Source organism: Pteropus alecto, unplaced genomic scaffold (genome assembly GCF_000325575.1).
Source record: "Pteropus alecto unplaced genomic scaffold, ASM32557v1 scaffold123, whole genome shotgun sequence".
Taxonomy (NCBI): Eukaryota; Metazoa; Chordata; class Mammalia; order Chiroptera; family Pteropodidae; genus Pteropus; species Pteropus alecto.
Window position 1 is genome coordinate 7,253,031 of NW_006433950.1, and position 25,684 is coordinate 7,278,714.

Here is a 25,684-nt window from a genome sequence, read left to right on the forward strand (position 1 = left end):
GGGCTGGAGCTGCCCACCGCCCTGGCCTCATCAGTGCCCTGTCCCACACCGTAAGGACAGCAGGCACAGGACTCAGGGTCTGGTGTCTGTCCTGCCCGTGTGGGGATAGTGTTCCTCGGGCCTCCCTCTGGACCTCAGTGTCTCCACCTGGGGAATGGACGCTTCGACCAGGAGGACTCTCCTCCCGGAGATGACAGCTGGAGGGGAGGAGCCAAGGAGCTGGGCTGGGCAGGGCTGCACTGAGGCGCTGCCTCCCACACCCCCATCCCGAATCTCGCTTCTCCTCCAGTCTGAGTGACAACGGCATCTCCCAGGAAGGCGCCCTGTGCCTGGTGGAGACTCTGCCCTCCTGCTCATGTGTCCGGGAGGCTTCTGTGAAGTAAGGAGATATTGGTGCCACTGGCTGATGGTGGGGGGAGCAAGACCCCGACACCCAGCAGCCCTCCATCCGGATGACTCGGGGAGACCTCTGAGTCTCCGGGGTTCACTGAATGTGGGATTGCAGTCTCCATCCTCTGAGGCTGACATGCCCTGGGGACCAGGGAGGTCATGGGATGGGCAAGGCCAGGTTTTAGCGTCTTCTCCAAATGAGTTGGATCAGCAAGGGCCTCTTCTTCCATGACGTCCCCCGTCCCTTGCCCCTGGTGCCCCAGCCCCTTTCCCTCTGGCGCCCCCTGGTGCTTGGGCCCTGAGGGTGCTGGTAAGCCCCTGGCGTCCTCACACCCTTCTCTGCAGCCTGGGCTCCCAGAAGAGCTTCTGGATTCACTTCTCTCAACAGGAAGAGGCTGGGAAGATGCTGAGGTAATTACTGGTCTGGGGTGACGGGTAAAGTGGAGGGGACAGGGGAGAGGAGGCTCCATGCCTCCTTCTTTGCTGGGCCTCTCTGCCTTCACGCACCCCACTTCACACTCCCTGCCGGGGTTTGCCTCTCCCTCACCCCCACTCCTTCGGTCCTCAGGCCAGGCCTTCACACTGTATTTGTGCCTCTTGGCCATGTCTTAACTATAATCTGGAGGCTTCTGAGTATCGTGGTTAAGAGGTTGAACTCTGGAGCCACCTGGGGGTCAATCCCAACTCAACAACTTCTAAGCCGCATGACTTTGGGCAAGTGGCTTCACCTCTCTGCGTTTCAGTCCCTCATCTGTTATTGTGATGAGTAAACGAGTTAATATGTATCAAGTGGTAGGAAAGGGCCTGGTTCATCTGAGTGCCATATCAGCTATCACTATTATTACTGTTGTTATTCTCATCATTATTATTGTTGTTGTTTGTGGTTGTGGTGGTGGTTGTGGTTGTGGTTGTTACCCCCTGGTAGCCGCGGGCTCTGTCTCTTTCTCAGCCTCACCACCACTGCTGTGGGTACATGTCTTACTTCAGCTGTGATCACGGCCTCCAGACCGGCCCGCTGCCTCTGGCCAGGCCTCCTCCAGTCCGTTTGCCCCACAGCACCCAGTGGGACCTTCCTAGTACACGCGTCTGACTGCGCCGCTCCACCGCTCTGAGCCCTTCCGTGGGTCCCCATTGCCCCCAGGATAAAGCTCAAATTCCCTCACAGTCTGATTTGGCTGTTACCTCCCACCGTGTTCCTCCTCAGCCGCCCCACCACACACACACACACACACACACACACGCACACACACCCCACATACACATACCCCACACATAACACATACACAATGCGCATATCACATACATACCACACCACACACACCACACACAGGCACGCACATATTCAGCCTTTGCTTCTCATTCACCAAGCATGTACTGTCTGGGGAAGCGTCCCTGTCCCTAGGCGCCCAGCCTGACCTCCTCTTCCCTGCCCTTTCTAAGATGAAATGCTCCCAACCCTTTCAGACCCAGCTCAAATGTCAGCCCCTCCTGGAGAACTCCAGGGCCCTCGTCTGTCAGAACAAACGGCCATGGTGTTGCGCCAGGCCCCCTTCTCCGCCTGTCTGTGAGGCCGTGGTCTGGAGCTTGTCTGCTGACCAAACAGGGCAGGGCACCTGGAGGGTGGGGCCACAGTGAGAATCCCAGGCCCTCCTCCCTCCAAGGGAGCCTGGAATAAAGTGGTATTGGGGAGTAAGGGAGTCGTTATGTGTTTGGGGTCTGGAGTTCAGGCTGAGCTGGATCGAAACCCAACTCTACCCTTACTTCTGACCAGATCCGTGTCTTTGGGTTAGTCAGTTTCTCCACCCATAAATGATGCTGTTGAAATGAAATGAGATACTGCATGTAAGGCAGGCATGCCTGGTTGCTCACCATGTGCACCCAGAGGCTGGCACAGGGCCTGGCATACAGTCATGGCTCAATAAGTGACACTTCTAGCATTTTCTTGTTGGGTGGTCTCTCCAAAGAGACAGGAAGTTCCCAGGGCAGGAGCTGTGTCTTTGGCTTTGCTCCAGGCCTTTGAACTCGGCGAGCACCAGCTCCGAAGGCCCCGGGGGAAGCTGGGAAGAAGTAGGACAGCAGCCTTGGACAGGCCTCACCCAGGCTCTGTCCTTTGCCCTCTCCCCTCTGCCCTCAGGCTGAGCGAGTGCGGCTTCGGGCCAGAGCATATGCCCAGACTGGCCACCGGCCTGAGCCAGGCCCAGCAGCTGACAGAGCTCACGTAAGTGACAGGGCCCAGCCCATGAGGGTAGCTCCCTGCCAGAGCCACCATCGTAACCTACCTCTGTCCCCAGGCTGACCCGGTGCTGCCTGGACCTGCAAGACCTGACTGTCCTCCTGAGTCTGGTGACAAGGCCAGAGGGGCTGCTCAGTCTCAGGTAGTATCTTCCTCTGGGGCCCGGGCGGGGCAGGGGCGGGGCAAGGTGGGTGCCCCCAGGATCAGGGCCCTGGCTGTTCCTACACTTAGAACCCTGCCACCTGAACCGAGCTGACCCTGCTCATTTGTCCTAGAGACCCCCCCCAGGCACACAGAGAAGCCACCCTCTCCAGGGCGGAGCCTATGCTTGGGGTCTTAAGAAATAAAAACTCTAAAGGACACCCAGCCGAGGTCAAAAATAACAACTATCATGTTCGTGTGTTTCACTGTAATCATTTTAAAACTTTCAGAGAGAGTACCAAAGAGTAAAATCACTTTGAAAATAGATATTCCCATCACCCGGGTTTGACAATGATTTCTATTTTTCCAATTTTTTTTTTTATTTTGACTTAAGTGTTTTAAGGTAAGTTACGGATCTCATAAACTATCACTCAAATATTGCACCGTGACGCCTTAAAAAATAAGAACATTTCCTACATAATCGCAGGTGAATTAGGACACCTACAAAAATTGGTAGAATTTTCCTCAGTGTCATGTATTATTACCTCGTCCCATCTAAAATGTCCCCAAATGGGACAGCTGGCTTATTGGATCCAGGATGCAGTCAAGGTCCACATTTTGCACGGGGTGGTGACAGTTTTTTAGGACGCGGTTCATGCCCTCCTCTTTCATGTCAGTTTCTGGCTCTGTCTGGTTATTTCCTCATGACGTCGTTAAGCCCATGACTTTCCTGGAACTGGAAGTCAGATCACAGGCTCGCTGAGGTTCAGTTCCCTATTTGTGACCCAAAAACTTATTTCGTATCCAGTGCTGGTCACTTCTCATCGCAGCCTGCGATGAGGCTCATAAAGTCTGGTTGCTCCTCAAAACAACATCTTTTTAAATTGTGGTATAATACACGTAACGTCAAATTTACCATCTTAGCCATTTTCCAGTGTCCAGTTGAGCGGGGATAAGTGCATTCACATCAGACAACCACAACTCTTTTCTTCTTGCAAAATTCAAACTCTGTCCCCATTAAACAATAACTCCCCATGCTCCCTCCTCAGCCCCTGGCGACCACCATTCTACGTCCAGTCTCTGTGGATTTGACTACTCTAGGGACCGCGTAGAAGTGGCATCATACAGTATTTGTCGTTTTGTAAATGGCTCTTTCACTTAGCACAATGCCCTCTACGTTGTAGCGTGTGTCAGTACTTCATTCCTTTATGTGGACGAATAATATTCCATTGTGTGGAATATATCACATTTTGTTTATCCAGCCATCCGTTGATGGACACATGGGTTGCTTACACTTTTTGGCTATTGTGAATCATGCTGCTGTTGACATAGGTGTACAAATATCTCTTTGTATCTCTGCTTTCAATTATTTGAGGTGTTTACTCAGAACTGCTGGATCACCCCCAAAATAACATTTTTAAATAAAACTTGTCTTCCTCTAAAATAACATATGCTAACTGTAGAAATTTGTGGAAAGTCCATAAGAGCCTAAGAAGAAAATAGCACTTTGAAAAAATTTCAATATACTTTTAAAAGCAGGAATATTTTAAACAACTCTTTTTTCCTGCTTCTAATTCATGCATGCATGTCGTAGAAAGTTCAGAAAATATTGAAAACTAAGGAAGAAATAAAATAACCATTCACGAGAATTTTGTCATCTAAACAACTACCATTAACATTTAATATATTTTCCTCAACACTCTCTCTCTCTCTCTCTCTCCCTCTTTCTCTCTCTCTCTCTCCATGTGAGTTTTATCCCTCTGCATATAATTTTTTTATTTTTCAAATGCAAAATTGGGATCATGTTTTATACAGTTTTATTTCCTTATCTTTGCAATGTAACATTATGTGGACTCTTTTTAATCTAAAAATATTATTTTAAAAAAGCACATTTGCTGTTTAGATTGTTGCAGCAACTGTTAGAATATGTATCTTAATCTCTTGTGTTATGCTTATGCCATTGTATAATTTTATAGTTTTAAAATAAGCAAAAATCAAAAAGTCTCTAGGACCCTCCTGGCACTCTCTTCCCTCCCCCTGCTCACTCAGGGGACCTTCATCTGTGTGTGCTTCTATGACAGGGTGGAGGAGCCGTGGGTGGGCAGAGCTGGGGTGCTCGCCCTGCTGAAAATCTGCACCCAGGCCTCAGGCAACATCACCGAGATAAGGTGAGTCCAGGGAGGAGACCCCCTCGGAATTTTCATCTCCATGATTATTGGGACCTTCCCTCACCTAGACATCGGGCTCTTGTCCTGTGGGGTAATAGCTATGTCACTAGTGAGTTCTCTGGGTCTCCAAGATGGCAGGAGCTCCTGGAGCGTATGTAAGGGGCTACACATGCTTGTTGGGACTTGTGCAGTAGCCAACAGGCAGTGCCAGAGAGAGGAAAGCAGGCCCAGATTCAAGACAAAGGGCTGTCTGATCCCAAGACGCGACAGGGAGTCCACGCTGCTCGCCTGAAGTGGCCCCTGGATTACAGTAACACACACAGTGGCTCTGTGCCCAGAGATGACAACATGATGGGGAGTAGCTAAGAGCAAAGGCTTCGGTGTCCCACTGACCTGTGCCCAGATCCTCATGGGTCTGGGAGCTCAGAGTCAGTCAGCCGGGCAGCCGCGATCCCAGCTCAGCCTACATAGGAAAACAGCCATAGGGCTCACACCGGCTGTCTCTTTCCTTCCAGTATCTCTGAGACCCAGCAGCAGCTCTGTATCCAGCTGGAATTTCCCCGTCAGGAGAACCCGGAGGCCGTGGCCCTCAGGTGGGATCCAGTACCTGTGGCCCCCAGGGAGTGGCCGGTGATGCATTGGTGTGGGGGTGGGACACTGCTGCTTCTGACCAATATTTCTCGTGCCACTGCTCAGAGTCCTTTGATGTCCAAAGTCTCTATATGGCCCATGAAGTCTGGCTCAATATGCCTCTCCATGCTGTCCATTCCCACCCCGGCCTCAGCTCCGGTCTTCCCCACTGGCTTTCAGTTCCTTGCTCCCTTTGACCTCAGGGCCTTTGCATAGGCTGTTCCTTACCCAGAAGCTTCTCTCTTCCCTTCCCCTCTTCCTCCTCCTTCACCTGGCAAACTCTCCCTCATCCTCAGGTCTCAGCTTAAATGCCCCTCTGAACCCCCAGATTTAGTCAAGCCCTCCCATTATCCACTCTTATAGATGTGTAGCTTCGCAGTACCTCTAATCCATACAGCACATTTTTGGAAATTAAAATGTCATCCCTTTTAGGTGAATGCAGCCCTGTAGGTATACATTCTGGGGAACAGCCCATAGCTGGATCTCAGCCCCAACTCACCTCCTTGGCTAGGTTCTTTCGTGCAGCAAACAACCTGCACAGACAGATGCCCGATCTGCCTCCCCTTCATAGCTTCGTATCACTTCCCATAATTAACTAGTAAATCATGGGGCCTTATTTAATTAGCATTTATATAGCCCCTCAAGGTAAGCTCCTCTCAGGCAGAGATTGAGTCCCTAATACTGATCCAGCAGGTGTTCAGACACTGCTGCCTCCCTGTTGACCTGCAGGTTGTCTCACTGTGACCTGGAGACCCACCACAGCCTTCTCGTCAGGCAGCTGATGGAGACATGCACCAGGCTGCAGCAGCTCAGGTCAGCACCCTGAAACTCTGCCTGGGGCTCTGAGCTCTCTGGTCCACCCAGTGCCCGCTACAGGCCACATGTGAGAGCCTGGCCAGGCCTGGCTGGGGACGAGCAGAGCCTGGGGCAGTGCCAGGCCCCGGGGAATTTTTTGCTTCCCTGTGCACGAGAGAATCACACTTGGCCAGGGTGCTATAGGGGAGAGCTGCCCCACTGGGAGCTCTTGGGTGGTCCTTTCCCCTCTTGCTCCCCGCCCCCATCTCTATTGAGGGATGACCCTTGAGGTCGTCCAGCCTGCAGTCCTCTGGAATGCACTTGGCCCTTTTCAGCTTGTCCCAGGTGAAACTCTGCGATGTGAGCTCCTTGCTGCTGCAAAGCCTCCTGCTGGCCCTCTCTGAGCTGAAGAAATTCCGGTACGCAGACCAGACGGCCAGTTGGCCAGTTGGGCTCCTTGCGGCTCTGCCCTGTCCCCACACTTCCTGTTCTCCCCAGACTGGGCTCAGATGAACCCTGTGTCTGCAGCCGTGGGCTGGGACCACACGTGGCCCTGGACGTGGTTTCTGGGTGTGTGGCCATATCTGTGAAAGTAATTCCCTTTTCAGTATTCTTTTTCTTTTCTTTCTTTCTTTTATTTTTTTGAAAAAAAAAATTGCCAGCTAATAGAAAAGTTTCAAGAAGACTAAACTTCCATACACCCTTTTCTCAAATTCACCCTTTGTCAATATTATTTCACATTTTTTTCCTCCCTCCCTCCCTTCTTCCGCTCGCTCCCTCTTTCTCACTTCTTTTGAACCATTTGAAAGTTGCAAAATCATGCCCCTTCGCCCCTAAATATTTCAGTGAATTTCCTAAGAGCAAGGACATTCTTTCCCATCGTCTGGGAAAAAACATAAAATTCAAGAAATTTCACATCGATACACAACTCTTATCTAAACTACAGTTTACATTCCGGTTTTGCCGATTGTCCCGATAATACTGTTTGTTACATGTTTTCCAGTCCTGGACTCCATTTAGGATCTCAGGCTACATTCAGGTGTCACCTCTCTTCAGTCTCCTTCGGTGTGAGACAGGCCCTTGGCCCTTTGTCTTTCGCGATATTGTCTTGACCTTCGCCTGGTAGTTATTTCGCAGACTGTCTTTCAACTTGGCTTTGTTTGATGTTTTCTCATGCTTAGATTCATGTTCCACATTTTGGGCAGGAATATCACACAGGTGCCGTCATGTTCTTCTCGGTGTGTCACATCAGGAGGCACATGATGTCTCTTTGTCCCCTTACCGGTGACGTTAACTGTGATTACCTGGTTAAGGTGGTGTCTGCCAGGTTTCTTCACTTGCAAAGCTACTATTTTTCTCTTTCTAATTCTAACATTCGAACAAATATCTTATGCGGAGATACTTTAAGACTATGTAAACATCCTGTTCTCCCTCAAACTTCCACCCACTAACTTTAACATCCGTTGATAATTCGCGCCTGAGTCAAATACCAGCATGATGGCCGCAGAACAGAGTTTTTCTATCAGTTCTATTTTAATCCACTGATTGCATCAAGGAGGAAGTCTCCTTCTGCTGCCAATATATTGTTAATATCTCTCCAATACTTAACTACATTTTTGTCACTTAAAGAGACAGAGCTCATGATAAATGACAGCAACTAGCTAGACTTTACGGTAATGCCCAATTATGGCATAAATTGTGAAGTTGCTCCCTAAATGATTGTGGGTTAGAAAAATGTTCAACTAGTCCGTGCTCCCACCTTTAGGCTGTATGTTGGCTTAATGATCCCAAGGAGGAAAGGAGAGCCCCCTCCCACTGTCCCCCAGCACCGCTCCCCACCCGCCTGCTTGCCCTCCGTCACCAGCATTTGGGGCTCCTCAGACCCAGAGCTCCTACCTGACCTGCTGCTCTCTAACCCCCACCAGGCTGGCCTCCTGCTGTGTCAGCTCCCAGGGCCTGGCCCACCTGGCATTTGGTCTGAGCCACTGTCACCACCTGGAGGAGCTGGAGTGAGTGGAAGGGTGGAGGCTTCTGGGAAGGGATGGCCCAGCTGAGGGCAAGGGGTGGAGAGGACAGTGGGGCCTTTGGTGAATAGTGGACGTCAACCAGTCCCTTTGATGAAACCCAGCGACTCGGTGTGGCCTGCAGAAGGCTGAGCTCTGTGGTCTCAGCCCCAGCTTCACCACTCGCTCAGAGTGAACCTGGGCCAGTAACTGTGCCTCTCTAGGCTTCATCTGTAAAATGGGGTCATAACCTTTCTCTGCCTGGAGGGCTGTGGGTGTCGGGGTACAGAGAGAGCTAAGGGGCAGAAGGAATCATTGCACGAGTGTGTGTGTGTGTGTGTGTGTGTGCACGCGTGGGTGTGTCTTTTCGCAACCCTCTTTTGCAACCCTCATCCAGGACATTCTTTCTTAGCTGAGTCAGCTGTGACCGCCATGCCCCCCTTTTCAGGGATCCAGAGCCTGACCCTTGGCACCAGGAAAGCCCCCATGTAGCCTGGACAGGACGCATGATCTACAATTGGCTCCTTGAGGGGACTGAGGAATTGCGGGGGGCAGGGCTAACAAGACAGTTCGGGGATCTGGGCAGGCTTGTCTAACCCTCAGTTCGTTCTCGGTCCCCTGCAGCCTGTCGAACAACCAGCTTGGCAAGGAGGACACCAAGGTGCTGATGGGGGCCCTTGAGGGCAAGTGCTGGCTAAAGAGGCTTGAGTAAGTGGCTGTGGTTAATGGGCGGCGGGGGAGAGGGTGTCCAGGAACCATCTCATCTCCTGTGAACACAAACTTTCCAGTCAGTCCCTGGGGAGACACTGGTGACCTGAATGCCCTCCATCTTACTTCATGACCTGGCTCTCAGTGCCATCGAAATGCTTGATCACAGAAAGCAGCATACTCACTCCAAGAGACCCAAGCCAGAAAAATTTGGGCTCATGTCACAGAAAATTACAAGGCAACTGGCTTCAGGCTTGGCTGGATCCAGGTTCTGTAGTTGTTTCCCCCATCCCCCATCCTCTCCCCTGTCTGTCTGTCTCTCTGTCTCAACTTCATTCGCAGGCAGGCTGTCCCTGCGTCTCACTTTCGATCAGCTTAGTGGAGAGGGAGCTCTTTTCTCCTTATCCTTCCAAGGAAAGGCCCTGGGTTGGGTCTCATGGGACTAGCTTGGGTCACATGGCCTTCCCTAAACCAATCCCTGTGGCTCTGAGCACAATATTCTGACTGGCCAGACCTGGGTCACATGCCCACCCAGTTCTGGACTCAGTGGGGGGTGGTATTTCGGGGCACTATTAACAGGAAAGGGAAACAAACTCTGGGCAGAAAAAAATCCACGGATGTCCACTGCCGTTTGCCTCTTCTGTATACGTAGTAACTGGCAACTTGTATTCTCACCTATAGTTTGGAGTCACCAAATTCTCAGAAACACCAGAAACAGCCTCAGGCTGAAGAACAGGTCCCCCCATCTTGCGTAGACTGAGCAGCATCTAGAGGGCACATTTCGCAGGGCATTTTCTGCTTTTGATTTCTGTTTTTCTGAACACCAAAAATACACACACGTTATAAAGTGTTCCATCATGACAGAAATATGTAACAAAGGACATGACATCCTCTGACAGTGACACCCCTGGGAAAAACTTCTGGGAAAAAAGCAGTTGGTGAACTTTCCTCCAGATTTTTTTGGACATATGTTTTGAATCCATTTTAAATGGAGTCTTCTGGCTTTCTGTCCCTCGACAATGAAAATTTCCCACTTTGTCCTTCTTCGCTTGTCCCCTGGAGGACGGGGGTTGGGAGGGGCGGGGGGTACAAGGAAGCGGGTGGATCCTCACTGCCCAGAGGCCTTTTCCAGTTTCAGATCTGTCATTTCTGAATGTCTCCTCCCTGACAAGCAGTTCGCCTCACACATCCAGCCAGCATCTTGCACTTGCAATGGTTAAGGGCATGGATCCCGGTTGGGAGCCACACCATCCAGGTTCCATGCTTAGTAGGGTGACCAACTGTCCCAGTTTGCCCGGGGCTGAAAGTCCTACATACTGGAAAACCTTTCGATTCTAAGCAAACCAGGACAGTTGTCACCTCTCAGCTCTACCTCTTTACGCGTGAGCTTGGGGAGGTTACTCAACTTCTCTGTGCTTTTTTCTTTATTTTATTATTATTATTATTTTTTATTATGGTGACATTGGTTAACAAAATCCAGTAAGTTTCAAGTGTACACATCAACAGTAAGGCGCATTTTAATTTTAGGGATAAGAGCTGCATCTTTTTCCTCAGGTGATTGTGGGGATTAAATGAGATAATACTTGTTAAGTCCTTAAAACAGAGCCTGGCACAGAGTTCTCACTTAACAAGTATTGGCAATTATTGTTATGATTCTCCTCTCCTGCTGGGGCCAGGGGCCGGAAGTAGCAGGATCCCATGAGTGACATGTGGTTGGAGCCCAGGAATGAAAACCCTACAGCCTGGGGTTTTGTTCCTGATTCTGTCCCTTTCTGTGTGTGACTCTGAACAAATTTTGTAACTCTCTGAACCTCAGTGTTCCTCCTCTGTCAAATGGGGACAATAACAGATCCATGTCTCGGGATAGCACGGAGCCCCGTGCTTGGCCCATAGTATATGCTAGATGTGTGGTCGCTATGGTTACTGATCAGTAGTCTGGATCCAGTGTGATTCAGAAATAGAACTGCCGCTTGGGTGGTCTTAATACTCCGTGCAGAGAATCAGCATCTGGATCCCCCAGGGCAGTTTCGTACAATATTTTACACTGCACGGATGTAAGCGGCCATCTTGGCAGTCCCTGGGTGTTGCTAAGCACTGGGTCCTCAAGCAACTGGACGGGACGGGCCTTAGTCTGCACCTGGGACCCAACCCCAGTGATGCCAAGTCCTCCTCTGGCCTCCTCTCCTCCAGCCTCAGCAACTTCCTGCTGGGTGGGCCCACCCTAGCTGTGCTCACTGAAGGACTAAGCCACATGACCCGCCTGCAGAGCCTCTGGTGAGTAACCCTGTGGGAATGCATGGGAGGGTGCACTCCATGCCCTGTTGGGCCCACCGCACAAGGAAGCACTGGGGGCCCCTCCTCAAGGACCCTCGGTGCTCTTGTCCTTGGGATGTTCTTGTACCCTGCCAGGTCAGTGCCAGGGCCCTTGCCTTTTAATGCCTCCAGCTTCTACTTGGCTACGAAAGTGACCCAAAGGGTTGTGGCCAAGTCCTAGAATACCCCTAACTGTGCACAGATTCGCCCTGTATTCTGGTTCACATTTCTGGGTCCATGGGTCTGGGTTGCCTAGATTCTGTGTTTCTGACACACTCCCAGGCGATATTAATTCTGGGTCCACAGACCATACTCTGGTGACCTTGATATTCTCCAGAGGCCCTGACCACTTCGATAAACGAACATCACGCGCTCTTTTCAAAACATAAAATATGGTAACTAAAAACAAACCCAAGCTTGACACAAAGCATTGTTTTGTTTTTATCCAAGTCCCCACCCCCACTCTGGCAATGTAGTGTGCATAGGAGATGAGTTCAGAGAATTTGGGGGAGCATGTCATAGGGGAGCAGGTCATTTCACCCAAAATGAATTCACCGAAAGGCAGTTGGCAAAAATTTAATTTGCAAAACAAAACAGCCCCCAGACGCATATTTACTGCAAGGCTAAGTTTGCATCAGCTGTTTTTTGTTTTTTCCCACTCAGAGGCGGGGTGAGGTCAGGGTGCACAAAAGACAACAAATTAGGTTTAAGGAAAACCCCGCCATTCGCATAGATTAGAGCAAGATGCGCCTGTGGAACGGATTTGCCTGAACTGTGGAACCCACGTGAAATTGTCCTGGAGACCCCTGACACGGGCTGAGGCCAAACCAAAACACGTGGCCACCTCTCCCAGGCCAGCAGACCTGTGTCCACTTTGCCTGCGAGTCATTGGGGATTCTTGGGCCAGTCATGGCACCTCCCTGGGCCTCTGTTTTCTCACCTGGACATTGGGTACCGTCATGCCCGCCTTGCCTGTCCTTCTCCTCCTCAAAGTTTTGTGACTGGCACGAGCTCCTGGACAGGTCAAGGCTTTGCGAAGCGCACGGTTCAGCGCCCGCAAAGGCCTTTTCTCCTGACTAGGCCTCGTGGCCTATTTCCCGCTTCTCCAATCTGAGCAGGAACGACATTGGTGACGTCGGCTGCTACCACCTTTCCAAGGCCCTCAGAGCTGCCACCAGCTTGGAGGAGCTGGGGTGCATTGCCTGTCCCTCCCCTGGGCCCAAGACAACTTTGGCAGGGGAAGATGACAAAAGCAAGGAGCTCCTTGAGGACACTCGTCCCTTTCACCCACTTCCTCACCGCATAAACCCAGACTTAGAACCTCGTGGACCCACAGATAGGATGTGGGAGTGCCGATTGCAGGATTGCAGCCAGAGGGATTCGGGGCAGATGTCAGGGAGACCACAAACACAAGATGAGGGTTTGGCGCCCTCACCCGGCTTAGGGGGTGGAGCTTTATCAGTGTGCGCTCAGGCCTCGCTCTAGACGCAGCCTGCTCCTCTTCTGGGACGGAGACAGGGACGAGATGACGTGGGTGGCAGGCCGATGGTTCCAATTCCGCCGCTGTTCTCTCCCCCAGCTTGAGCTACAACCAGATTGGAGACACTGGTGCCCAGCACTTAGCTGCCGTCCTGCCGGGGCTGCCTGAGCTCAGGAAGATAGAGTGAGTGCTGGCCCTGCTCATCGGGGCCCTTGGAGGCTGCCCCGTGGCCCAGGGACACACTGGCTTCTGGCTCAGGCTGACATTCCTACCTCAACTTCAGTGTCCAGGCAGTGGGGTTGGGTTACCTCCTGGCCCTGCTGACTTTGGGACCTTGAGCCAGCCCAGCCCCTGCCCCTCTCTGGGCCATTCTGCCCCATCAGGCTAAGAGGGTGTGTGTGTGTTGCAGGAGGGTGCTGTCTCTTAGGGACCCAGTAGATGCGGGGGTGGGGGAAGTGGGGGTTCTGAGGGTCTGACACCTGCCTCTCCCTCAGCCTCTCAGCAAATAACATCGGCCCGGCTGGGGGCGTGCAGTTGGCGGAGTCTCTCACCCTTTGCAAACACCTGGAGGAGCTGATGTGAGTGTGTTCCCAGGTGGACTGACTGCCCTCTGCCCTCTGTGTCCCCACGGCCTACCTAGCCCTTGTCTCCCCTGATGGACACAGGGCAGGGTGGGGGTCTAGGGCAGGCTGGCCCCGTGCTCACCCTCATACCTTCTCTTTTTCCAGGCTTGGCTGCAATGCCGTGGGGAATCCCACAGCCCTGGGGCTGGCCCAAGGGTTGCCCCAGCACCTGAGAGTCCTGCAGTGAGTGTCCCGCTGCCCATGGTGTGTGCAGGGCGGCTAGCAAGGCAGGGTTTGGCCGGGAACACTTGGCGGTCGAGGTCCTCATCGGCTGAGCGGCCCTGCCTTAGGGCAGAGTACCAGAGCTGGCTGCCCCATGCCCTGCCTGCTCCTGCCCTGCCTCTGGAGTCTGGGGCAGGGAAATCAGGAGCTACGGCCTAGTCCTGGCTCTGCCACTAGTCCCTGGGTGCCCATGGCCAAGCCCCTGCCCCTGCTGAATTTCAGTTTCCTCATCTGCAAAATAATTACAACAATCCCAGCTCAGGGACCTCTGAGCCTATCTCTGAGGGTGAGCCAGGAAGTGGCGGCAAAGGGCCACACGGGAGCAAAGTGCCAAGGAGCACGGCCCCAGCACTTTACAGTTTATGTCCATGGTCTCATCTGAGCCTCACAGCAGCCCCATGGGGCCTGGATTTCTATTTGCTCCATTTTACAGACAACGGAATTAAAGGGAGGAAAGGTATGGCAAGATCACCTTATCACTACATGGAGGAGCCAGGCCTTGAACTTGGCATCTCAAAGCCCAAAGCCAGGGCCCTTGATACCCACCCAGGTCCTGTATGGGTGGGGAAGAGGCTTGGGATAGCAATTCCCCAGAAACGGTCTAAGGTTTGGTGGTACAGCCTGAGACAAGGCTGAGGGTGAGGGGATCCAGCCCCCAATCCCCACACCTGGTTCCCCAGGCTCTCCTCACCCTCTTCCCTTTCCCCAGCCTGCCATCCAGCCGTCTGGGCCCAGAGGGGGCACTGAGCCTGGGCCAGGCCCTGGATGGGTGCCCACATCTGGAAGAGATCAGGTGAGTAGGGAGCGTGGAGCATGGGCAGGGGGACAGGCCGAGGAGGGTCTGCAGATTCCTCTCACAGGTGTCTGTCTGCCCTGCAGCTTGGCCGAGAACAGCCTGGCCGGAGGGGTCCCACATTTCCGTCAGGGGCTCCCACTGCTCAGGCATATAGAGTAAGTAGCTTCCTCTGACTACCTGTGGGGCTGGAGGTGGGAGGAAGAGGCAGCCTTTCCCTGGCTGAGCCTGACACCTGGGAGATCCTTGAAAGTGACAGAGGCCTCAGGTACAGAAGGAGCCTGGGGTAAAAAGGAGCACTTTCCTAAAACTCCCACCCTGCCCTGATCCTGGCCACTCCACTCCCTCCGGGGGAGAGGGGACGCTGGAGATGCTCTGGCCTGGGACACCTCCATCCCGCCCCTTCTTTTTCCCCAGCCTGGTTTCGTGTGATATTGACAACCAGACTGCCAAGCCCCTCACTGCCAACTTCGTGCTTTGCCCGGCCCTGGAAGAGATCCTGTGAGTGGCGAGGAGGGCCCTGAGCTGGGAAAGGCAGGCATCCGGGGACTTGGCCCCGCCCACCCTCCAGCCAGGAGCTGGTCCCTTCCCCCCAGAGGTTCTCCCATCTCGCTCAGACCTCCTCTAGAGGAAGTTTTAACACTTGAGCTGCGAGTGACTCTGAGCAAGGCCACTCAGCCTTCCTGCCTGTTTCCTCACCTGGCGGGAGGGGAGGTGCCCCAGACGGTCTCCAAAGGCTCTTTGCCCTGACCTTCCCTCTGCAAGGTGGCTGGATGGACCAGCCTGGTTTACGGAGCCTTAAATTCTGAAGCAGCTGTTGGTAATAAAGAGTGGCTGAAGCCAGCAAGTCCCCGACCTGCCCACTGGCCCTGCCCACTACCAATCCCCTGTTGGCAATTAGAGGTGCTGGGACCTCGGGGCTTTGCTGCACTGCCTCAGGTCACCTAGACTGCCAGGACTAGCCTGGGACCCTGACCACAGTATGGAAGAAAATGCTATTTCCTAAAGTACAGGGTCCAAGTGATTATAAGATTTCACATTTACACCCGAAAGATTTTAACTCTTGTCATTACACTGAGGGGAAAGTCTCAGACCAGCACTAACTCATGTCTAACCCCTGACACTGGTGATTCTCCCTGTTCTGCCAGCAGGGGGCAGGCCACAGCTCAGCACCTTGGGAAGGACATAAGTTCCAGCTGGAAGTTAATACCGTAGTTTGCATTGTATTTATCCTAAATATAAGTTTTCCACTGATGATAATGATAATGTTTCCTCAGATTAATTTCTTAAAGTTAAAAGAAAGAGGGGAGGGAGGACCGATCGAAAGAAAACCATGAAACAAATGATAATACAGGAAGGGCCCGGATGGGACATAGTTGTGAAGGAGGCCCGTGCATGGTGGAAGTTTGCCGCGTGACGTTGCTCCCGCAGGCTACGTGTTCTGAGCTCTTGAGACAGCCAGGTCCTGAGCTCTCTGGGTTCTTGAGGGGTGACCAGCTTGGGAATGGGGTTGGGGGAGGAAGGGTCTTTGGGGAGGGCACATGAGCGTCCCATCAGAGGGACCCTCTTGTACCTGCACAGCACCACGCCCCCCGGGGGTCCCAGCTCTCCCCACCTGCCTCCATGTCTTCACCCCTCGACCTCACTGCCTTCCTGCCACTGACCTTAGGTCCCCTACCCTGCAGGCTGTCCTGGAATCTGCTCGGGGATGAAGCAGCTGCCGAGCTGGCCCGGGTGCTGCCACAGATGGGCCGGTTGAAGAGAGTAGAGTATGAGGGGACAACCTGGGAGGCCGGAGGGGGCAGGGAGGGCCAGAAGGGGACCTACATCCTGGGGAAAGCCAAGGGCCACTGGGTCAGGACTCTGCCTTCCAGGAAGCCCTCCTTGACTTAACGCACAGATCTGCTCCAAGCCACTGCCCAGCTTAGTTCTCCCTGGGTCCCGGTCTTCATTCCTACTGTACTGCTGTCTGTTGAGTTCTCTGAGCAGTTGTGTGGGGAGCCCATGTGCCCCCATCTCAGCCTGGGGAAGGGACATAGGGAAGCCCCTCCCCGCATCTCATGCCAGCCTCTCTCTTTCCCCTTCCTCCGCGGTCCATTGGGAAGCCTGGAGAAGAATCGGATCACCGCTCATGGAGCCTGGCTCCTGGCCGAAGGGCTGGCACAGGGGTCTGGCATCCAAGTCATCCGGTAACAGGGGCTTGCAGGGGGAGCGGGGAGCCCACACCAACCCCTACAATGTCAGGGACTCCCTGTAGGAGGAGGCAGCACCTGGGTTGGGGATTATCAAGGAGACTCCGACCCCTCCACCGAGATTTTGGCAGCTAGCAGACCTGGGTCAAATCCCAGCGCTGCCATCCCCCGATCGTGTAAGTTCGCATCAGTAACTCAACCTCTCTGAACCTCAACATCCTCGTCTACGATATGGGGATAATGATAGTATCTACCCGTGAGGATTAAGAGATTGTATAAAGCACTGAGCACAATTCCCGGCACGTAGTCAGCACTTAAAACGGTAGCTCTAATCAGAGCCGCCACGTACAGTCGTATAGATTGTGCACTGCATTAAGGCATTGCATCTAAGGGATGCCATTCACAGAGCAAACATGTTAGAATTCAAGTAGATCGTAGTGAAGTGTCTTGTTCTTTAAAAATCAATGTATTATGACAATTTCAGACAGCGGAAGTAGAATGTCTTAAATAAGGGGTGCTCTTTCCTTATTTGCACAGTGCGTCCTATGAATGGGGGCCTAGCTGGGATCGCTAGCTCCTGGGGAAGAAGACTGAGGGGAAGAAGGCGGGGGCTGGGTGTGGGGGACACTATCTACCTAGCGTAGCCATGCTGGTCTGACGCCTGCCTCTGCCAGATGACTCTGGGCACAGCTCTTCCCCTGGGGGCCTCGGTCTTCCCACCTGTAGCTAGGACAGAAGGCAGAGAGAGGAGGACGAGAGCTGAGTGTCTGTCTCTGCATCCTGCAGCCTCTGGAATAACCCCATCCCCGCCGACTCGGCCCAGCGTCTGCAGAGCCAGGAGCCCAGGCTGGACTTTGCTTTCTTCCACAACCAGCCACAGGCCTCTCGGGGCACTTGAAGGCCCTCTCAAGACCCTTCGAAGCCAGCCAAGTGATGCCAGGTTGCACCCACCATGATAGAGGGCTCAGTAAAAGCCTCAGCTGGGTGCCCCTGCACCCTGCCTCAGGAGGGAGGGGCACGTTTGATCTGTTACAGTCTTCAAGGAGGACATATTTGGGGACCAGGAGTCTACTATGGCCCATACACTACCCTGTATTACATGTGACACATATGACCAGTAGGGATGTGTGGCACGATGAGGTGTTATGATATGATACATAACAGAGAAGTTCATACGTGGCAGAGTTCCATGTGATATCACATGGAATTGCGGTGTGGCCTGTGGGTCAGTGTCATGGATCCTAGCACCACACGTGGCAGGACACATGATCGATGGTCCATATATGATACATGACAAATATCCATGTCATGTGACACGTGGCTGGCCAAATGCTCTCGGGCTGGTCCAAGATCTAATTTATTACTTTTTTTAAAACCAGTATGTATTTATAGATTGCATTTCCAGGGTAGCTAAGGCAAAGAATGTCTTCCGCCCAGAACTGGGATAGAGAGGCGATCTAAGCACTGACCGGCCCAGTGGCCCAAGCCTCTGGGCCAAGCCGGGGACTCCACCATGAGGCTCCGCCTCAAGCTTCACATTGCCCAACTGTACACTGGACAACCCCTTCTTTTTAAATGCTGGCTTCCAGGACCTTGGGCCCAAACTGACCTGGGGGACAGATAAGCAGTCTATCTTGTGTACGGGATGAAGCAGGCCTATAGGTATAACAGATGGACAATGCCAAGGTTATCAGGCAAGGCCATGGGGTCCAGCCACTACCTCAGCGAGATCCAGGTGAGCTCCCAGGAGCTGCATGTCGCACTGCATATGTAACAGTGTTCCTGTTACTCCCAAGAGGGCACAGGGATGGCCCTGCTACCCTCTAAGCTGGGTGTGACCAATAAACATAGATGGTCTCCAGCCTCTGGCCCGAGTCTCCTGTGTCTGTCCCAATCCCTCGCCAAAGTCGGAAGCGGTTCATCTCCTGCCTTAGGGCCTGGAGCGGAGAGCAGACCACAGAGAGGTGTGCTCAGAGGAGTCAGGAGTCAGGAGACATGGGGTCGTGTCCGTGCTCATACGGTCATTCGATCGTGGACAAGTGACCTCTCTCCAGAACTCACTTCCCCTATATGAGAGTGTTACAGAAGCTCGACATGCTGGAAACCTTCTTTGTTAGACTTGCATTACATGTCAACTCTTTTCTGAATCAATCGTTGATATTTAAGATTGGGAACTTTTACGTAAAAATCCAGATTTGCAGCTTCTCTCAGGTGCTAGTCTAGCATTTCCACTCAAGAGTAATCTGTTGGAGCCATATGACTGTGCGCTTTAGATGTGGCACACATCCCTCGGTTTGCTGCAGTCCCCGCCACTCCCCGGTGACCTTTCTCCCATTCTGCTGCTTGCCCGGTCCTTGCGAGCACCTGGAAATTTCAGGCTTAGACGGTTTCCACAGGTGGGCGGTCCATTAAGAACATGACTTTGGAAGGCAGACGGGCATGGAATGGACTATGATGTGACCCTTTGCTGCCTGTCTTCGAGGTCAGGAACTGTTTCTGTACCTGAGTTAGTAATAGCCCCCGGCTCCCAGGACTTTTGGAGGAATCAAGGGGAAAAAGGTATGCAAAGTCCCTAGGATGAAGAGGTAGGTATGGTTATGTGCTAGTTCCCTTCTCCTTTCAAGGTTCCATATCATATGAGATGGAGAGGTGCTTGAAATGACAATAGAACAGCACCCTGCTCCTGGTCACCTGCCTGTGGGCTGAACGAGTTGATCTCAGGGGAACCTTCCTCCAAAGCTGCACCCCATTGCGAAAAGCGGGCAGGGAAGGTGCAGTTACTGCTGAGCACCACTGGAGGGCAGGCTGGCCCACGAGTGATTCCTGAGACAATTTCCTTTGTCATTGGACCCAGAATGAAGTTAAGAGGTAATGCTAGGGGCTGTTCCCACCTGGCTTAGGAACCTGGGATGTCCCGGCCTGCTAGTGGCTCACCTGGATGGCTCAGCCCTATCTTTTGCCACCCTCCACGTCGTCCCTGGTCCCCTGTCAAGCATGAGGAGAAAGTTCTCCTGTCAAGTGCCAAGCACCCATACCCCATGCGGGGACATCCACACCTGGCACCAAGTAAGGGCAGCAGCCTGGTCATGGGGAAGGGAATAGGCCTGTGGAAAATCCAAGAAGTTTACCTGGAAAGCTTGAGGCCAAAATTCTGTCTCCCCTTCCCGGGAAATGATGCCAAGGTGACCTTGGGCCCTCAGTGTGCCCCTTCATGCCAAGGGGGGTTGTGCTGCCTCCTCCCCTTGCCCAAGATTGGAGTATGAGTCCCTCAAAGCCTGAAGATGCCTCGACCTGGGAAGTCACAGCTGAAGAAGAAACAGAGCCAGTTTCTCCTGGCCAGGTAAAATGCAGAGCTGGCAGCGCCCAGAACTTAGAAACATTCTTTTCCTTTGCTGCCTTATTCATTGTACTTTTCCCTTCTCCTCCTTTCCCCTTAAACTCTGCCCAAATTTTAAGCTCCATGAAACTTTCAGCAGCTGCCCTGAAAAAGCCACGGTATTGTCAGCATTGCAGAGCTGGCTGGGCCCATGTCGGGTTCATGTGCAGTCGCCTTGCTTATTGTATCAAGAAACTTGCTCTCCTACCACCTGCCTCCTTGGAGGCCTGGACTATTTTTCTATCCAACAATGATGGGGTCCAGTGACTCCCTGACAACCTTACTCTCAGAAGTAGGTTTTGTTTAAATATATACATGAAAACAGATAAAATTCAAAGAAAAGAAAGGCTACGGGCCAGTAAACATTGTAATCAAAATGTTGTCTTCTCACTAAGAATGTGATCAGGCTGGTGAGTAGCCCTGTCTATCTGCAAGGCTGGGATAATCTCATTTTGCTACTTTGTCTCTTGGCCTCCGTCCTAGAGTTTTACAGATTGAATATCCACCTTTCTAACGGGAGTCACAGAATCCCTCTATGCATCCTCACAGACCTCAGATCTTCCCTCCTCTGTCCTTCCCCCAACAACACACATCTAAAATCCACTATCCAGGCTGACACTTCTCAAACTATCAAATGGAACTTACAGAAACTATGATGTACATTGACTAGTCTGGGAAACTTATTATGGTGCAGATTCTGGCTCAGGAGGTCTGGGGTGGGGCCTGGGAGTTTGCATTTCTGAGAAGCCCCCGGTGATGTCTATACTGCTCAACCACACGGTGCTTAGTGAGACTGCAGACTGGTGAGTGGATCTCAACGCTGACTGCACGGTAGAATCGCCTGGGGAGCTTTTTAAATTGCTTTTTTAAAATAGAATATTTAGAAAGCTCCCTCAGCATGCTAAGGTGCAGCCACAGTAGGAGACCCACTGCCTCCAGGGGCTGTGCTGCCTCCCAGAGAGGCTAGGCAAGCCTTTGCACCCACCCCCCATTTTGTCCTGAGGTTCCCGGTGATCCTCTGTTCCCAGAGGAGGACACCGAAACCCAGAGATTTTTCTTAACTTGCCCCAAAGCGCACAACTGGTAAGTAGTAGCGCCGGGAATCGAACCTGGGTCTTCATGACTTTTTTCCCACTTTTCTCCCCCAGTTTTACTGATATATGATTGGCATACAGCACTGTATAAGTGTCAGGTGTACAGCTTAATGACTTGACTTACATAGAGTGAAATGATGACCACAATAAGTTTAGTCAACATCCATCATCTCACATAGAAAAAAAAAAAAGAAGAAAATGCTTTTTCCTTGCGATGAGAAGTCCTAAGGATCTATACCGTCTTTTCAACTTTCCAGTGTGAGACTCTTAACCCCACAGGTGCAGCCCCAGTTTCCTCATCTGTACAGTGAGGGGATGAGCAAAATGGATACGAGAACCTACTTTCTCCAGCTGCAAAGATGACCTTATGATTAATGTCTATATTCCCTCGCGGAGGGCTCTGGATCCCCGTCACCTGCCTTGCCAGGTTATATTTCTGCAGGGCTTCACCATCCGTGACTCCTCCGGACCCACAGCCATGACCTCAGCAACGATCTCTCCCGTTTTACGAATGAGAAAACAGAGACCCAGAGAGCAGTAAAACTTACCCAAGGTCACACCGCGAGTATTTAGAGGGGCTCAGATTCCAACCCTGGAGCAAGAAGGAAAGGAAGATGTTGGGGTGGTCCCTGTGGGGGGTTAACTGATGTGTGGGTCTGCGTTGTCCTCAGACAGCAGGGCCCTGGGGAAGCTGGGAGGGCTGAGTGCCCTTCCTGGCCCTGCATCTGCCCCAGCCCCACCCCTGCATGGCCCATGGTGGTGACCCCAGTCAGAAATGGCACACCCACGGGACACACGGGGAGCTTCCTGGGAAAGCCCTTGCAGTGGCTGGTTTGGGTTGGGCCGATGACATTCCCGGGACAGCTGGTCTTCCTCCTGCCCCCGCAGCCACTCCGTGAAGCACCCCATGTGTCTCCCGCCCCCAGAGCTGGTGTCTCCCTCACTCTTGGCCCCTGAAAGCCACCTTTTTGCTCATCCCACACAAGCCCCAGCCCTGCCTGGCTGCCCAGAAATCAACCTTTGTCCTGAGGAGGAGGTGACAAAAGAGGAGCCTTTGCTAGAGAACAAAGGCCATCTGGGGCCTGACTGAGCTGCTGAGTTACACAGGCCAGAAGCTGTCAGTCTCCCAGCTCACAGCCCCCCCACCCCACCCCCACGAGCTCCAGTGCCAGGCTGGGTTGATGGAGCTGTCTGCGGCTGGCTGCAGGAGCTTGGAGGGCTTGGGCATCCTAATCCTGGAAGGAGGCATCCTTGCATTAGGATAACTGTAACCCTGGAACTTCAAAACAGCAAGATCGACACACTAGCTCTGGTGTCTAGCCATGCCTGGTGCCATGCTAGCCACATAAGGGTCTCACTGAATCGGTACTAAATCTATCCTTCCATCTTCTAGAAGAGGAAACTGAGTGATCTCACCCAGGCAGTAATTGCAGAGGCTGGGATTAAAATTTGGGGCTATGATTCTATGACTGAGGTTTGCCACACCCACCTCTAACTGTGGGTCCTTGAAGGGATGTCCCCATCACTGACATGTCGCCATATCGACCCCCTGGCAGATGGTGTTTTCCAGAGATGGCCACCACGCTATCTCTCATCCCACCTGCTCTTCCTACAATGTGACCGTGACACTCCTCTCACTGAAAGGCAGGGCCTCTGGAGTAGTGGCATTATATGACTTGCAAGGCTAGGTCCGATAAAAGTTAATAAGGCTTCCACCTGATTCCCTTGGGACACTCAATCTGGGAACCCAGCTGTCATGCTATGAGAACGCCCAGGCCACATGGAACGGTCATGGGCAGGTGTTCTAGCTACCACTCCAGCTGAAGTCTCAGCTGACAGCCAACACCGATTAGCAGATATATGTGTGAGAAAGCCTCTGGATAACCCCAGCCCCTATCACGGCCTGACTGAGAAAACCTGAACAAGAACGGCCCTAGCTGAACACAGGTGGCCCCCAGAACCGTGAGAGATAATAAGGTTTCGGGTGATATAGGATGAGCGACTGGATCGCCCTCCATCCTCTCCTTCCTCACATACTCCCAAGCCAGCAGCGCCGGGTACACAGGTGGCGCTCCTAGAAATGTCTTTCATTCGCGAGCTCACGGAAGTGTACGGGCAGCCCTGGTTACTCTGCTCTGCTTGTCCAGACAGTCTGGACTGTGGAAATAAACGCCCAGATGGCAGGCGCTTTACACACGAGCGCGCGCGCGCGCGCACGCACACAGACACACACACACACACAGACACACACACACACACACACACACACACACACACACACACACATGGATATACGCCTATTTAGGGAAATTCAGGCCTCCCAGGGTGAGGAAACATTTTGCAGTCGCAGCCCCGTGTCATGTGTGGACTGAGGATAGAGTGTAGAAGCTACTGATGAATGCTTGGACTTAATTAACTGACCTCTGGGTTCTCCTGATTCCTGACATTGCTTCTGACAGCTTTCTCGAGCTAAAATTCACATACTGTAACGTTCACCCCTTTAAAGTGTACAGGTCAATGCTTTTGAGAACATTTACAGTTTTGCTCTACCATCTCTATAATGTAATTATAGACTATTTATAACCATCCTCGAAGAAACCCCGTTCCAATAGCAGTCACACCCCATCCTACCCTCCAGCCTCATGCAACCACTAATATGTTTCCGTCGCAATGGATTTGTCCAGTCTGGACATTTCACATAAATGGAATCATACAATATGTGGTGGTTTTGGCTTTTTATTTCTGGACTGGCTTCTTTCACTTGGCTACCCATTTAGCTGTTGATGGACATTTGGGTTGTTTCCACTTCGAGGCTCTTCTGAATCATGCTGCTCTGAACTGTGTACACATTTTTGTGTGGACATATTTCCATTTCCTTTGGGTAGATATCGATGAGTGGAATTGTTGTGACCCCCGGCCTTTGTACTCTGTCCCCTTGGCTGAGGATCTTCTTCCCCCTGGGCAGGCCCAACAACCTCCTCCTTAGGTCTCCTAGACGCACAGCGGTCCCCAACGTTTTTGGCACCAGGGACCTGTACTCCTATGAGAATCTAATGCCTGATGATCTAGGGCGGAGCTGAGGAGGGGATGCTGGTGCTGGGGAGCAGACAAAGCTTCACTGACTCACCTGCTACTCATCTCCTGCTGTGTGGCCCGGTTCCTGACAGGCCATGCACCGGAACCAGCCATGGCCTGGGATTGAGGACCCCTGTCCTAGAGGAAGCCTCACTGACCCCATTGGCCGAGTTGGGTCTTCTGTGCCACCCTGCCTCCAGCCTTTGCACTTTTCATCCAGTAATGTCACTGCCTGGATCATCATCTTGTCCAGATTAGGGGTGGGGGATGGGAAAGGAAGGTGAGCAACTTGAGGGGAGGGACCCTGCTGGGGTTCACCATTGTCCATCCCAGTGCCCGGCTCTCCTGCTCTCCTGCTCTGGAGCAAGAAGAGGAGAGGGATTCTGGGGGCCAGATCAATCAAGCAAGACTTCTTGGAGGAAGCGGGGCTGGAGCTGGATCTATAAACGTCTATAGACTGGCTCGCCCCAAAGCTGGGCTGAGGGCTTTGAGGACTTTGGGTGGGAAAAAGATGAAGAGAGCCTGAAGAAAGGAAGGGTGGATGGGAGACAGGCAGGCAGAGAACAAAGCTCAGAGCCCTGGGGCTTCTTAGTGGCGGCCCCTCTAAGACTGCAAAGTGCCTGTGACTCAGACGTGGAGGGAGGTTGCGGGCTGCAGCGTGAGTCTCCCAGTTAACTCTTACCTGCCTGAAATGGAAAACCCACAACCCAGGCCTGTGCAGTAAACTCTCAGAGCCCCAGGGTCAAGGGCTTTGGACGTGGCCTTGAGATCTCCGACGCAGCTCCGTTGTCTGAGGCACTGAATTTGGCGGGATGGTGGCCGAGGGGATAGGGCACGTAAATACCGCTCAGTGGCCTGTGGCATGAGCGTCCAGCGACGGACACGTTTCTTAAGAATTGGTACCACTTCTAGGGAAAGGAAGACCTTTGCAAAAGGAGGGGCGTCAGCGCCAAGGCCTCAAGGACCCGCCTAATTGCCCTCTGTCTGACTAGCCCCAGGCACTGTTCAAACTGTCTTTATCTTACCGTCTTTGTCAGAAAAATGTGTCATTTTCCCAGTCTCTGGCAGCAAGAAAATGCAGAGCTCTTTTACTACCGAAAAAAAAATAAAAAGAAAGAAAAGGGAGAAAATACCGCGGTCCTGGTGCTGTCTAATACGGCCCAGAACCAAGCCCTGCGGTGCATCCCCGAGGGCGCAGCGCTGCGCCCGTCAGCCCTTGGGGTCAAGGCCGCAGGCGGCGCCCCGGTGCCCTTCGGTTTTCGCGTCGGCGACCCTGAGCGCACCGCGCTGGGAACTCGGAGGCGCCCGCGGCTCCCGCGAGGCCGGCCCGGGGAGGGTGCGAGCCAGCGGCGTTCCGATCGCCATAGTCCCAGCCTGGCCCCCTCGGACCCTTGAATCCCGGCCTCGAACGTTCGCACCGTGGGATTTCGGCCTCGGACATCCGGCCC

General features: G+C 52.7%; 1 protein-coding gene across 4 annotated transcripts in view; it reads left to right on the top strand.

Moving 5' to 3' along the window:
- The window catches only part of NLRC5 (NLR family CARD domain containing 5), a 75,909-nt gene extending 57,349 nt beyond the window's left edge, over positions 1-18,560 (top strand). For 3 of the 4 annotated variants that reach the window (XM_006908777.3, XM_015586955.2, XM_025044611.1), the window contains 20 exons: positions 290-379; positions 736-801; positions 2,525-2,608; positions 2,682-2,765; positions 4,846-4,932; positions 5,448-5,525; positions 6,292-6,375; positions 6,693-6,776; positions 8,283-8,366; positions 8,985-9,068; positions 11,259-11,342; positions 12,961-13,044; positions 13,356-13,439; positions 13,590-13,667; positions 14,416-14,499; positions 14,586-14,657; positions 14,917-15,000; positions 16,185-16,268; positions 16,605-16,688; positions 17,478-18,560. In XM_006908777.3, the coding sequence (XP_006908839.1) occupies positions 290-379; positions 736-801; positions 2,525-2,608; positions 2,682-2,765; positions 4,846-4,932; positions 5,448-5,525; positions 6,292-6,375; positions 6,693-6,776; positions 8,283-8,366; positions 8,985-9,068; positions 11,259-11,342; positions 12,961-13,044; positions 13,356-13,439; positions 13,590-13,667; positions 14,416-14,499; positions 14,586-14,657; positions 14,917-15,000; positions 16,185-16,268; positions 16,605-16,688; positions 17,478-17,589 (1,675 nt within the window). In that variant the 3' untranslated portion in view covers positions 17,590-18,560. Of the gene's footprint in view, positions 1-289; positions 380-735; positions 802-2,524; positions 2,609-2,681; positions 2,766-4,845; positions 4,933-5,447; positions 5,526-6,291; positions 6,376-6,692; positions 6,777-8,282; positions 8,367-8,984; positions 9,069-11,258; positions 11,343-12,487; positions 12,575-12,960; positions 13,045-13,355; positions 13,440-13,589; positions 13,668-14,415; positions 14,500-14,585; positions 14,658-14,916; positions 15,001-16,184; positions 16,269-16,604; positions 16,689-17,477 lie in introns of all 4 variants that reach the window. The other variant, XM_025044612.1, reaches the window with a different exon arrangement.
- The last annotated feature ends 7,124 nt before the right edge of the window (positions 18,561-25,684 follow it).